The sequence below is a fragment of the Dermacentor albipictus genome, chromosome 1 (assembly GCF_038994185.2).
Source record: "Dermacentor albipictus isolate Rhodes 1998 colony chromosome 1, USDA_Dalb.pri_finalv2, whole genome shotgun sequence".
Taxonomy (NCBI): Eukaryota; Metazoa; Arthropoda; class Arachnida; order Ixodida; family Ixodidae; genus Dermacentor; species Dermacentor albipictus.
In genome coordinates, this window is record NC_091821.1 from 76,800,683 (window position 1) to 76,816,030 (window position 15,348).

Sequence of the window (15,348 nt, forward strand, 5' to 3'; positions counted from 1 at the left end):
CCGTGGCATCTCGATGCAGCGATGCGTCGTGGAAAAGTTTACGTCGAAGTAAGTCGCGCTCTTTATATTTTAGTTTTATTTTCTTTCCGCCACCACTCGCCCGGAGCACGTGTAGCGGAGCAGCCACGAACCGAGACTGACTTGTCGGGCTTCTCCTAACGCAAACGTGCGCCGCAGGTAAACGTTCATAGCGGTGTCATTGCGTTCCCGTAAAGCGAATGCACGAAGCAAGACATGTTTTCTTTCTCTTTTTTTTGTTTATTCGGGGTGGGCTGCCTTAAGGTATCGTAATAAACAAAACTATATAAGTGGATGCAATCCTGCATCGTGCAGGAAGTCTAGTAATGATCTGTAATGCAAGTAATCTTGAATTCACGTGCTGAAGTCAGCATGCTAGTCACTGCGGAGGCCAGATCGTCCGAGCAAGGGCTCTCTGATATGTCATGTGCACGGGCAAGTACACAGAAAGTTGTACACATTTGTGTCTTGTGTCAGAGTCATGAAGTAGGGGCAAGTGGCATCATCCTTAATGAAGCCCTTGCGCTTGCAGGGGAAGTATTCTGTAAGAGTCCACACAGTAGACATGTCCATTTCGTCTGCTGTTGAAGTACTGATTGGCTGCGGCGCCTGGCGGCTGCGGACGCGCAGCGCAGCCCAGCCAATCAGAACTTCAACAGCAGAGGAAATGGACGTGTTCACTAGGTGGACTTACAGAATACCTCCCCAGGTGACAGCAGAGGTGAGGGCTACTTCAACCCGCATTCACCTCAGGTAGATTTCCTCCGCCGTTGCGAGGTTGCGGGGGAGTGAGCGGGCACACGGGGCAATAAGACCACGCGTGTAACGTCGGAGGAAATTTTGGGGGGCTAGGAGAATGGAAAATGAGACTGCCACAAGAGATGTCGGCGGATGCGTGCGTGTTTTTCGTGTTGTCGGGTACTTGGTTATCTGCCATGGCATTGAAATAGTCAGAGGTGCGTCCTTGCACCCAGGGCAGGTGAACATTGAAAGCCGAGTCATTATGAAGCTCATTTACCTTCTGACCGATTAATGGAGGTTTCTGACTCCCTCTAGGTGTTTAAGAACATTCAAGGGATCAGTGTACTTTCGGAACTTCGGGGATGTTCGATAAGCATGAGGCTGACTCAGTGGAATCACGTGAGGCCTAGACTTCTAGCAGTGTCGAGTCACGGACATCAGCTGTATATTCCTTGTTTCCTTGAAGAGGTAAACACGGGGGGCTGATCCATGGCGTGCGTCCGCCGCTACGGTGGCTTTTGCATAAGTACATCTGTCGCGTATTGCACGTACGAATAACTGAATCTGTGCTCTCAAAATTCTGCTGCTCCGCCACTGTGCATTACATGTATGAGGCAAAGTAAATTTGGAAATAATACAACTTTGTTCTGCGATCGAGTAAAACGCGGAATGCGCCCTGTGCAAGCTCGTTGGTTCTCCAGACGGGAGCAGAGGTTACGCTTTGGCCGCGGTTGTAGGCACTATGGTGCGATCTTAAAAAAAAAAAACATTTGTATGCGTTCGTGAGTGCCCTCGCGCCTGCATATATATATATATATATATATATATATATATATATATATATATATATATATATATATATATATATATATATATATATATATATATATATATATATATATGTGTGTGTGTGTGTTAATATGTGTGTGTTAATGTGACAAGCCTTCTACCTTTTCAAACCGCTGCTCTCTGCGGTGCGTGAACAGCACGCTACTAGGGGGGTATTCTGTAAGAGTCCACCTAGTGGACTGTCCATTTCAGCCGCTGCTGATTGGCTGGGGCAGCTCGTCTTCTCCTCGCTCGCACAGCTCTATCGAATCAGCACATCAGCAGTGGCCGAAATAGACAGTCCACTAGGTGGCCTTTTACAGAATACCCTCCAGGTAGACAGTGTGTGCGAGGAAGCTGTGACACGAACTTGTAACCACGGCTTCAGGCTCTCAGCGTGGAAGTTAGACGGCTAGATAGATTTAACACAGGATAGATGAAGAGACATGGATGTAAACGAGAAAAAAAGTACCTGCTTGGCTACTCTGTACTGGGAGACAGGCGTGAACGGTAGGAAAGGTTAGTGGTGAATAAACGAGGATGCGAAAGAAAGAACACTTGCATGGGTGACGGTGCTGACTGACACTGCCGTGCCCACTATGTAATAAAGTAGGTGGTGCTCTTCTTTTTTTTTCATTTTTAAGTAGCTATTTGACCGGTGCAGTAGCTTTGCATAATCATTGTCTATATGCTGAATAAGATGGAAAGCTAGATAAGACCTTGAAATTAATATATATATTGATAAGTAACATTTATTAGGAGTACAATAATATATATATATATATATATATATATATATATATATATATATATATATATATATATTATTGTACTCCTAATAAATAATATACAATAATAAACAATAATATATATATATATATATATATATATATATATTATTGTACTCCTAATAAATGTTACTTATGAATATTTATATTGCAATATTAACTGTGCTAAAACTAAAGCTGTTCTTTTCCGGGCCAAATTTACATCACGCATATTGTTTATTTCCCTAAGTTTACATAATGTCAGACTAGAAGTTTCGTCGTCTGCAAAGACACTGGGTGTTGTGTTTCACGAGTACATGTTCTGGCAGTACAACACAGGCTGCATAAGAAATAAATGTCAGTGCATACTGCTAGAGCCGCAAGAAGAGTTTCATAACGCTCTCTTCTCTTCTGATCTGCGTTACTGTCATCTAGACTGGTCTACTGGTACCAAGAACTTGTTGCACAACTTCATCATATTGCAATAAAAAAGATACCCTCCATTGCATTGCAGGTTTGTCGCACAATGCGGACACGTCCGAATTATTTGCCGAATTTAACGTTTTAAAAGTTACAACCCTATACGAATATCATCTGTTGACAGCTTTAGGTCCGTGCTAATTCATAAAGGCCGCAACATTCCCACTTTAGCAAATTTAACACTTAATCCCTCCTCACACCTAACAATTACGACATATCAACCATTGGTAAATCCCCCGGCCAAGAACTGATTATAGACTGCCGCTATTACAGTTTTGTCTCCCGAGCACGTTAAGTTTGAACAAACAGATGAAATTTTACGCACGTTATTGAAAAATGCTATATTAACTATCATATCATGAAGGTTTCTGTACCTTGCAACGTGAAAATTGTGTGAATTGCATGCAGTTGGACCACACCATTGCTTTGGATTGTTCTATGCGAGACTTGTATCCACTCCTGCCTTTGAAAGCAGGGGGTGGCGGGGCTAGTCAAGCTGCTAAAATGCAGCTTTTTTCCTGCTATCTTTACTATTTAGGTACATTATTGTTATGCGCTGATGTGCGAATATGGTGAAAATAAAGCAATCTAAAAAGTAATTTATTGCATAGGAGGTAAATTTACAAGTATCTGCCGTGTATAACCACGTTCAACTTGGTTGCTCTGATGGTGCACTGTAAACGAACGAGATACTAGAGAAATCGCGAGGTATCTTTCAGCAACTTCATTTAGATCTACTTGAAAGCATCGCAAATTTACGAGGGCCTTGAGTGAGTTCTTTCGCATGCCTTGCGCCTGTGTACCTTTGCGTTTGCGTGATCGTGGCAACGCGACTCATGCCTAACCCAACATTCAAAATCCACTCCCAAGGAAGAAGACGAAGTGCCTTTCAGGCAGAACGCCGAGTCTTCCAGCTCTACTTATTTTGTGCATTTCTTGGACTCTGCCTTGAACTGCTGTTTCCTCCTTAACTGCGACGGAGATGGACTCTCACGCGCGTCCGCCGGACTCGGCAGTGCCCGCGGCGGCTGCCTCCAGGAAGCGCAACGGCACCGAGAGCGACACTGACAGCGACGACACGATGCAGTACTATGTCAGCAGTGAAGATTCTTGTGACGACACCTTCGAGCTGGTGCGGAGTCGTAAAGCGAAGCGAAGATTTCTCAGCGCATCATCGAATTCGAGTGAGTCCACCGTTTTGTTGTTGTTGAGAGAGATGGAGCTCACCATCCTGTTCGCGCCAGTTCTCGCCACTGACAACCTAAGACGCCTCAACAGGCAAGCCGTGTCTTCACATCTAGAGGCGCTAGTTCCGAACGAAATCAAAGACGTCAGAGTGAACACCCGCAAGAACGTCCTAGCGATTGACGTAGAACACGCAGCTGCGTTGGATTCTTTGCGCATTGTCACGGAACTTGACGGGATAAAAGTCCGCCCTCATATTCCGCTGGGCAAACAAGTCAGTACTGGTGTCATTTACGATGTTGACGAGACCATTGTCGACTCTGATCTGTCGATCTTAATCAAGCCGGCTACCGAAAACACCATCATCGCAAACGCGTTTCGCCTCGGCACGTCACGGTGTGTTAAGATCGTATTTAAGGGCGAATCCCTCCCATCGCATGTAAAAGTGGGCCACTTTCGACACGCAGTTCGCCCGTTTATACCAAAACCGCTGCAGTGTTGGAAATGCATGAAGTTTGGACATGTCAGTAGTGTGTGCAAGAACACTACCGTCTGTTCTCGCTGCACTGGGCCACACACCACTAACACGTGCGAGGCCAATGTGCTGAAGTGCACAAACTGTAGCGGCCCTCATGATGCATCCTCGAAGGAATGCCCTTTGATACGAAAGGAAATGGCCATATTGAGAAAAATGGTTAGAGACCACTCGTCTCACCGAGAAGCAGCAGCATCAATTAAGCGACGACGATCACGTCGCCGACGTCGATCAAGAACCTCCAAAGCCTCTGCAGAACGCCAGCCGCGTACATTACCACCCGCTCTTCCGCCCCGGCCAAACACAGTCAGCTCAAAGGACACAGATGCATCGAACAGCATGGCTGCTGACGCTTGGCCTGCACTCCCGCGGCTACATGCCCCTACTGAGCGAAACCAGAGCTCTACAGCAAAGGATACCTCATCTGTTCCTGATAAATTGTCAGACCAGGATCAACAAGTTGTTGTCATGATAAGCTCTCCGATGAGTGCTATTCGTGTTCTTCTGGACAAGCTACAGACACCAACAGCTCGAAGTGCGTTGCAAGTGCTGGATGCCATCAATCCGGTTCTTGAGAGCCTTCAGAAGTCCAGTGCTTGAGGGCTTCTACAGCAGAACCATGGCTCATCGACAGCAACAGCGATCGTTCCGGGATGATGTCAGAAGTGCCTCCATATTCCAATGGAATGCGAGAGGCCTGAGGTCACGTATTTCGGAGTTGCGGCAGTTCGTGTTTGACAACCACTTTCCTATACTGGTTATCTGCGAACCGAACTTATCAGCCTCCATAAGACTATCAGGATATGAACCTTTTGTTTCAACCACGTGTGTCCGTAGTAGTAAGGTTTTGGTTTACATCCGCAAAGACCTTACGTATTTTTCCCAACCCGTAGCGCCACACGACGGTAACCAATACGTCTGTGTTACTGTGAAAAAGAAGAGGCTGTCTTTTACTCTTATTGGCGTCTACCTATCCCCAACCAGTCAGTTTAATAGCAAACGACTAGAAGATATTATGACTGCTACTCCCGGTCCTTGGATAATAACAGGGGATTTCAACGCCCACCACCATATATGGGGAAGCTCCAGGATAAACTCGAGGGGCAGGTCACTAATATCATTTGCATCAGGCCACAACCTATGTCTTCTAAACGACGGAAGCCCGACATTTCTGCGAGGAACAACGTACAGCAGCTGCCTTGATTTGACTTTTGTGTCACGTTGCCTGACTTCGAGCGTGCAGAGGTTCAGCGATATTGAAACCTATGGAAGTGATCACATTCCGACCTATGTGAGAATCGATGGACTAAACGCCGCATTACCGGTTGTATCTCGCCAAATCGACTGGTCAGTCTTTCAAGCTCGTGTAGAAGACACATGCAAGAAACGTATCGCACGCAAATTAGAAGAAATAATTGTTGACGCAATGCAAGATTGCACGCGTTGCTTCACACATTCATCAAAGCGTACAGAGAATGACATTGAGTTGGAAAGGCTTCGTGCACTTCGTCGCCGAGCTGAAAGGAGGTACAGGCGCACGATGTCAATTCACGACCTCAGAGAAGCTCGGCGTATGCAAAAGAAGATAAAGCGGCGAATGGATAAGCTAGCGGATCAAAGATGGAAATGCTTTTGCGAGTCACTGGACCCCCGCAAGCCATTATCCCGCGTGTGGCGTACCCTACGGGGCCTTAGCTCAAGCCCCCAGCAACGACACCCTTTCAACGCCCTTGCTCTCTATGAAAACCGCCGTGAGGTAGAAATTGCGGAGGAATTTTGTGCGAAAGTCGCCGGCGGCACAGTTTTAGCCTTTGACATGACTTCAGGTGACATCCCCGGTCCACGAGATACAAGTATGGACGCTCCATTCTCTATGGAAGAGCTAGAAGCTGCTATGGCGCTCTGTAGGAGTTCATCTTCACCAGGGCCCGATGGGATAACATATAGTGCTTTGCGCCACCTCGGTCAAGAAGCACGAAGACAACTCCTCAGCATTTTTAACAGCTCATGGCGAGATGGTGTCGTCCCACAGGAATGGAAACGAAGCCGCCTGGTACCACTACTAAAAACAGGAAAGTCACCGCTCGAACTGGCGTCGTATCGGCCGATAGCACTTGCCAGCTGCGTCGGGAAACTCATGGAACGTATGATCCTCATGCGTCTCGAATGGTACCTTGAACACAACAAAATTTACCCTGACTCAATGGCGGGATTTCGACGAGGCCGTTCATCGATTGATAGTGTCATCGATCTGGTATCTTCTGTAGAACAACAAAAATCTCGGAAGCGATTATCAGCCGCACTCTTTCTTGACGTGAAAGGCGCTTACGATAATGTTTCCCATCAAACCATTGTCGACGCACTTCTCACAGTTGAACTAGGAGGGCGAGTATATCGATGGATCAGAAACTACTTGACACAAAGGTCCTTGTTCGTGCGTACGGAAGATGGTCCGACTACCGACCACTACACATGCCGAGGCGTTCCCCAAGGCGGTGTTCTAAGCCCTGTTCTTTTCAACCTCGCGCTTCTGGGGCTGGCTGAATCCCTCCCGGAAACAGTGAGTGTTTCAATATACGCCGACGACATCTGCATCTGGACATCAGCGGTCACTCGCCTGCAGGTTCGCGCAAGGCTACAGCAAGCAGCAACACAGGCATCTGACTATCTTCAGACACAAGGCCTTACCATCTCAACAGAAAAATGTGCGTTAGTCGCTTTTACGCGGAAAGCAATGTCTGGTTATCCAGTATACATCAATGGCCAGCCTATCAGCTACAAGAAAAATCATCGGTTTTTGGGTGTCATTGTTGACCGGGACCTCTCTTGGAGCCCTCAGGTTGCCCAGTTGAAGAAGAGGCTCACATCTATTGTTCACATCTTCAAGTTCATCGCCGGCAAAACATGGGGATCGTCAATAGGCTCCATGCTACAGTTATATCGAGCACTTTTTATCGGATTTCTACGTTATAGTTCTCCCGTGCTTGCTAAAATATGCAAGTCCAATCTTAGAGAACTTCAGAGCGTGCAAGCACAGGCACTACGTGTTTGCCTAGGCCTTCCGCGGAGCGCCTCAACAGCAGGAACCATTATAATGGCTCAAGACCATCCGATCACGACTTACATCAGCACCGACTCGCTCAGGGCGCATGTTCGTCATATTTCACGGATTCAATCAAGCTTTCTTGCCTCTCTGCCAGAACGACGACCACAGGCATCCTTCTCCAACGAGATCAGCAAGTATCGTGCCTCCCTACCATCGGGGTTTACACCATCAGCACGTTCAACCTCAGCTTTGTGGTGTTTAAAACAACCTCAAGTGCGTCTTACGGTTCCAGGAATAAGAAAGAAGACCGACCTATCTACCTTGGCCTTGAAGCAAGCAGCTCTGGATTGTTTGCACACTTCCTACTTTGACCGAGTCCACATATATACGGATGGCTCTTCCACCCAGACCAGCTCCACCGGGGCAGTGGTTATACCATCACGATCACTAAGCATCCGATACAAGATTTCTCACATGACAACATCGACCGGTTCGGAGCTTGTTGCCCTCCGAGGTGCCGTTGATTATATTAGCAACCAACCGGCTAATCGGTGGGCAATATTCTGTGATTCAAAGGCGGCCTTACAACGTCTTCTGTCATCTCTTCGTCGCGGGTCCTGTGAACAACTCGTATCGGAGATACGAGAACTTCACCATCACATGATTGCTAAAGGGCACGACGTCGTGTTTCAGTGGCTGCCTGGCCATTGCGGTATCTCCGGCAACGACCTCGCTGACGACGCTGCTAAGAAAGCACACGAAGGAGCAACCCTTGTTTCTATACCTTTATCGCGTACTGACGCAGCCCAACACTTAGGCAAGCTAGCGCAACGTATGACATTGGAGAAGTGGCACACGCCTGATTTCACTCAACATCGATTGCATTCCCTCGATCCATCTATGCAACTGCGGCTGTTACCAGGGCTTCCGCGTAATGAGGAAACAATGTTGTGCCGCTTACGCTTGGGCGTCGCATTCACGAATGCATATACGTTTTTGATTGGCATGGCTGATAGCGCCGAGTGCAATGCCTGCGGTGTCGAAGAAACTATCGACCATCTACTGTGCTACTGCCCATCATTTGAAAATGAAAGACAAGATCTCTGCACAACTCTCAACAAGTTAGATAGCAAACCGTTCACCTTGAACAAGATCTTGGGACCATGGCCTCGTATATCGCAGCTACAAAAGGCCACAAAAGCGCTGCTGCGATATTTGAAAGATACAGGATTGAGTGAACGTCTGTAATCCGGACTGAGTGACTGAACGATATCCCCGGTGGACTTTCTCTTCTTTCTTTAATCTTTCCGTCCCCATTTCCCTTTCCCCAGTGTAGGGTAGCCAACCGGGCTCAGTCCTGGTTAACCTCCCTACCTTTCATTTATCATTTGCTCTCTCTCTCTCTTTGCGTTTGCGTGGCACTGATGTAAATGTATGCTACCATTACAAGCGTCCTGCGATGGGTGGCACATGCTCGTGTATACCGACCTCCTTGTTTTTGTTGATCATCTTTCGGACGCACCAAATGACCGCTCCAGCAGCGGGCACCACGCCCACGATGGCCACGATGTAGACGTTGGTGCCGCCGCTCGTCGGGTTGTCGAAGTCGTACTCCGGACGCCGGCCTGCGCGCGAGGTTATTTTGCGCATCAGAACGACTCCTTGCGGAACCCTATGCCTTACACACAATCAACTAAATCGTTGTTCCTGCGTAACAAATGAATACAGACGAGAGAACTGTCATGATCCGGCTGCCTCAAACCGAAAGTGAGATGCCAACAAAGTAAAAAAGAAACGAAAAAAGAATGTACGCAACAAAAACCACGCCAATTTTACAAGGCGCGTGAATTCGAGACTTTCTGACATTTTGAAACGTATGATATCTTAAAGTGCGCTTTGAACCTTCGTCGTAAGATGCAGGAATTTTCAATGAATTTTGGAAGAACACGCTTCTAGATGTGTCGCGTCCTACAAAAAGCTTTTTTTTTTCTTTACTTTTGGACATGGGACTTCACCAGACGCTGCCTACTTTCTCGAAGTTCCCGCGTGCATACTTTTCGTGCATGTACGTATGTGCTTTTTTTTGCTTGGACTTGCTTCTCGTGCTTTTACAGCGAAGCTGTTAGCCTCTAGTCGATCGAGATTTTGCGTGTCCGTCGACAAAAAAAGAAAGAAAAAATTAAAAAAAAAACGTGCATATCTCCTTTGGAATCAGGCATACAACACACAGCTCAGTAGTCATTTCAATAAAGAAGAGTACTAAACAAGCATCGAAACCACATGATGGATGATAAGGCGCCTGTGAACAATGCGAGGAACGTTCCTTCTCCCCGCGTGTGTTTCCCGTTGAAGATTACGGTTGCATAAACTGCTCCGGTGGGGAAGGGGCAACAGCAGCATACGAATCAGTGACGCACGTCACCAAACTTCATGTATAAAAGACTAGCCCAGCAACTCGTTCAGTTCATTGCAAGACCGCAATGGGTAGGCCACGCAAAGTTAAGACTCCCGAAGAGTAGCTTGAATACGACGAGCGTCGAAAAGTGCAAAATCACAATGCTCAGCAACGACGTCGTGCTCAGACTAAGCAGAACCATAGAACATTCCATATCCCCATAGGCGGCATTTGAGTGGTTTTCTAACAGCTTCGCAGGCCACCCACTTTCGCAGGGTCGGGATGGCGAGTCAATTTTTTTTTTCTACACTAAATCTCGGGCAACTGCCCAGTAACACGTGTCTCCTATACTCTCCATATTTCATTAGTCTTACAGCTGCGCTAGCTTGTTTTCCTTGGTGGCAATTTCTTGATAAATCACGTTGTATTTCGGGTGCCTTAATTTATTGTAGCGACGAAAAAGCAAAGAGATCGTCGGTTTCACATACGGTGACGCAGCGTCTCCTATACAAAGTGAACGCAAAGTGTCTGCAAGGCAGTTTGCGCGATACTCACTCCTGTCAGGCTCGGGTCCGCGCGCCACCAAGGTGCCCGAGTTCTCCTTGGGGAAGCTCGGTTGTTGGTCCTTGGCATCGACAACGCCCACTTCCGGCCGTATCGTCACCGACTCCATCGCCCTGAGCGCCTCCATTCTGGACTCCTCCGAGGAAGTTGGGCCCGCTGAGGTCGGTGTCGAGCCGTCGTCGAGAATAGAGGCGTCATCCTCGCCAACGTCTGGCTGCCGAGAGGGCGCTGCGGATTCCGCTGCCCCGTTCTTCGACCCACCGCTCCGACGCTCGTTTACGGCGACATCACCGTGGTCGCTGGAATTGGTCGCACTAGCCAGCCCGATCTCGGCGCCTGCGTCCGGTAACCGCTCGGTCTTGCCTCTCGTGTCGGCGACTTGGCTTGGCACCGAGTTGGCCCCGTCGGCGCTCTCTGGCGCTTGCAGCGCTTGGAAGGTGCCGAGGGGCGGAGGCACTGAGGTGGCCGCGACAACTGGAAAGGTAAAGAGCGCGGCACTTAGCGACAACTATGCGAGAGAACGCAGGAAGCCTAATAGAGCTACTTATACGCCAACTAACCGCTGGTTTGGGGCACAGGTAATAAGGTAATGACACAATGAGACAGAGGCGCCTTGGCAGTTGTGTGGAAGGCAAGTTGCACTTTACCCACTGCCGTATCCACGTAGCTATAGCGGGTAATCGTAATCACGCGCGACGCCCAAGAACAAACGTGAACAGTCATTTAGAATTTCCTCTCAACCGGAATCGCTACACATTGCGTGCAACATCACATTGGTTTTCGCTTGCTTTCACACACAAAGTGGCACCCCAGCCTTGATCGCGACTAAAAGCACTTGAGGGCACCTCAGACATTTGTCAGGGGAAAAGCACCGTCGGCCACTGCCATGTAGAAGTGCTCCAATGTGTTCCATGGTGACAAGAAGAAGATATACTTACAAAATAAGGTCTCGTTCACTTTCTTGTCGAGCTTACACAAACGTGTCGGCATGGAGCGACGCGGACAGTGAAACACCAATGGAAACAGGATGCACTATCTATGTGGCATTTTCCAGAGAGAAACGCGTAGTGGCCGCCGTCAAGGGGCGTGTTGCCAATATTTGTTGTACAGAACGCCTTTTTGGACCGCTTCGTAGCAGGTACAAGCGATTATTAAGGCACCTACTATTTTGGGGAACACGAACACGCCAGCGTTGCAATTAAATCGGAGTGGTAAAAGAGTCCCTGCATGCCTGCGTTGGCCAAACATGGCAGTAACCGAAAATATTTTACGCGACAGCTGAATTACCGCGCGTTTTTTTTTTATTTCTTATCGTTCCTTTGCTTCTCGTTTGTGGAGTATAAGAACACTGAACGTGATTGCGACCTGTAAGGAACCATGAGCTTGCCCAAGCCTTCTGTTATAAAGTAACTACAGAATCGGGACTGCTTATTACGTTGGAACGCAATGCGAGCAGAACAGCGTGCCTTGGATTTCAAGCTGCTTGTCATTGGCACTGCCCTTTGCGATTCCCAATGGCTGAAGCATATCGTGATTTACGCTGAGCGTTACAGAAGCATTTTCTTTATAACGGAAAAGAGTCAACATGTGAGTGATGGAACAATTAGAAACTGCATATGCGTCTGGAAGACTACAGGTAGGACTCAGGAACAAGTAAGGTCAAATTATGCACATTAAATGTGCGCAGAAATATACAATAAATATACAGCAGAAGCCTGCAAGTTGTTATGACGCAAGCCACAGACCGATACGGCCGAGAATGCTGCTGCAAGAAGTGTGGCAAATGTTTTAGACTGAGACGAAAAATAAACTTCTTTTTCAGAGTAGAAACAATGTCTCTCTGGCAGCAAAGTCAACCGCTTGTACTACCTAGAGACGAAGTTGCATAAACGACAAGACTAACTAGCGTAACTTAAGGGAACGGCCGCAAGAGCTGGCCCGAACTTCGTGTTCGCAGGAGCTGTTAACAGGTGGTTTCGGCACTGATGACATAGGCGTTTCAAGGTCAAGAATTTTACATCGACTGGCCATGGTACGCCTTTCAAGTATGCCCCGTATTCCGGGTCTTGACTCCTTAGCCTCCGTCATCAAGGATTTTCTTGTACTGGAGGACACAAGATTAACTTTGACATGAGACACCACGAAATTCGTCGCGGGATCGAATCCCGGCCACGGCGGCCGCATTTCGATGGGGGCGAAATGCGAAAACACCCGTGTGCTTAGATTTAGGTGCACGTTAAAGAACCCCAGGTGGTCAAAATTTCCGGAGTCCCCCACTACGGCGTGCCTCATAATCAGAAAGTGGTTTTGGCACGTAAAACCCCAAATACTATTATTACTACTACTACCACGAAATTCAAGTACATGAGGATTTTTACATTTTTTGCCTACCGGAATATTGACACGTGTACTTGTCTTCATCGGGCGACACGTTTCACCGCCCAACAAATGTTAACGCACAGCGCAGGACGCGCTTGCATGTGTCGGAAGTCTGTGGAATGTTATCGATGGTTCCATCCGTTGTCTGTGACCGAACCTTGTGCAATCTGATTGCATGTGTGCGCGACGCGAATAATCTAGAACTTTGTGGAACGCACGCGGGTCCCAGCGATAAGTCTGGAACATTCGATGATTGATGTATAAAAGCCGACGCACTTGACCCGTTGATCAGATTTTCGACGATCGCCGACTGCGTTCGCCGCTGTCGCCGTTCTTTGAGTGTAGCCTGTTTTTGAGGGCCCAACTTCGCCCAATAAAACGCTAGTTTAGTCTTTCTCAGTTTGGCTGCTTTCTTCACATTCACTACCACGTGACAATATTGTGGCCCGGCGACCATCCGTCGACATGATTTATTTATTTATTTATTTACTTAATTATTTAGTTATTTATTTTCCATACTGCCAGTCTCATTTCCATATAATAGCAGGCGGGCGTATGATTGTTTTACTTAAAAAAAAGAATGTATAGAAGGTTTAATGTAGAATGTACTCATGTATGAATATAACCATATCCATATTTACACACTGAACGCGCAAATGAAAAATACCGAGTATCGCCATATTCAGTACACTTGAGGCTAGGATTACCTCAACACAAAGAAACGATCACTGCGTACACAAGACGATCATACACGTGTCAAAGAAGGCATTGACAATTTTTAAATACATTTTGGTAAAAATGTTAACAATGTTGCGAAGGATGGCATAACAAAAAATGAAGTTACCTATAATAAACATAGGTGCAAATCTGAATGAATATGAATGAAAACTATGATCAGATCATTATTACATATTCCACTAATGTAATGAAGTGAGGCTGCAATACTGCAGTAGTTATTGATGCATCCAGATCGTCTCACTCGCGAACAATACAAGGAAAGTAAGAAAATTGAAAGATATTCTCACGGTGCTATGGGCAAAATGACCGACAAGGACGATGACCATCAATGGGACGAAGACGACTCAATGCTGCTATAGGCTAGACTGTCAGGCATACTAGCTGCGCCATTGCTAGCTTGTAAGTAGCAAATACATTTTAATTTATCTCGTATGGATATCCCACATCAATACAATTGTTGAAACAAAAAAAAAAGGGAAAAGAAAAGCTCGTATGGTCAATACGGGTGTCTATGGCGAGCTATGCGGTATCGAAGGATGAACGCACTGTTGAGGCATCTATTTTGACTCCGTTGCACAGCATTTCGCGTAGGAATTTCCGGCGAGCTATGTTTACTCGAAGCACCAAAACTACAAGCCCTGACTGTGTTAAAATATCAGTAGGTTTTATTCTACGCTTCACATTCTCCTTATCAGAATGTAATGACGCATGCAGTGCGAAACTATAAACTTGAACTGAAGCCAGAGATCGTTGATGTGAATGCAATGCTCGTTGGTCATTTCGTAAAAGCACTGATGTTCTAAATGGGTGCAGCGATACCAAGAATGTAAGAATCATTTGCTTCTCCGAGATTTCCGACAGTAAACTCAGTCGTACTTTGGCTGTTGCGGTGCACCCGAGTTCACCCAGTGCACCCAACATACCCGAGTTTGTATCTGGGCACGTTGTGATCTGAGGTGCCTTATATGATATCCGAGTGCACTGTAGATCCAGCGGGAAGTTGTCCATATTAAGTATTAAGTCGAGGATGTACTCTGCTGTTCCTTGCGTGCGCGTATAGGGTAAGATTCTATTCGATGAAAATCGACGTGTAATGTGAAATCAATGAGCGCACTTGAAAGGTACGAAGTGTGATGCACGGTGTTCCAGTCCCAATCAAGTAAATTAAAGTCGCCCACGAGAATAATTCGGCTGTTATGAGCACCCTTTATTCACAAGCGGCGAACGTCTTAGCCACCGACATTCCGCCCCGAAAAGCCATAGGCGCAGACGATTCAACGCCCGCCTCGAAAGCTGGGGGAAGCAGCAAATAGTCTCCCACTTAAGTTCCTTATACCCATGATCAGCGGCGATCACGTTTGTGTCATGGTCAAGGGTATAGCGTATCAAAGACTGAGCACCACTAGGGGTGCTCAGTCTTTGCACACAAGATGTGAAAAGGGACAAGTGCTCAAAGAACTGGATGAGTAGTTGTGTTATTCGTTTTACTCCGAAAAGGATATATTACGAGAGGAGACATCATGAGCGGTGAACAGCTATAGGGTGAGCGAATGAGGACTTTCGATAGCTTGGCATATTCTTTATGCCAGTTGCCGAGCTCCGACCGAGGAAAAGATCTAACAGGTATTAAGGCGCTTTGAGAGGAAACACCTGTCCTTCGAGAAGTACACGC

General features: G+C 47.0%; 1 protein-coding gene across 4 annotated transcripts in view; it reads right to left on the reverse strand.

The window, feature by feature from the left end:
* The window catches only part of LOC139048123 (tyrosine kinase receptor Cad96Ca-like), a 73,571-nt gene that overhangs the window by 24,884 nt on the left and 33,339 nt on the right, over positions 1–15,348 (reverse strand). Inside the window, exons 1-3 of one of the 4 annotated variants that reach the window (XM_070522618.1) lie at positions 11,498–11,637; positions 10,551–11,033; positions 9,089–9,225 (exon numbers count right to left, since the gene is read on the reverse strand). In XM_070522618.1, coding sequence (XP_070378719.1) covers positions 9,089–9,225; positions 10,551–11,033; positions 11,498–11,549 — 672 coding nt within the window. In that variant the 5' untranslated portion in view covers positions 11,550–11,637. Of the gene's footprint in view, positions 1–9,088; positions 9,226–10,550; positions 11,034–11,119; positions 11,354–11,497; positions 11,638–15,348 lie in introns of those variants that run through there. The other 3 variants (XM_070522610.1, XM_070522612.1, XM_070522615.1) reach the window with 3 other exon arrangements.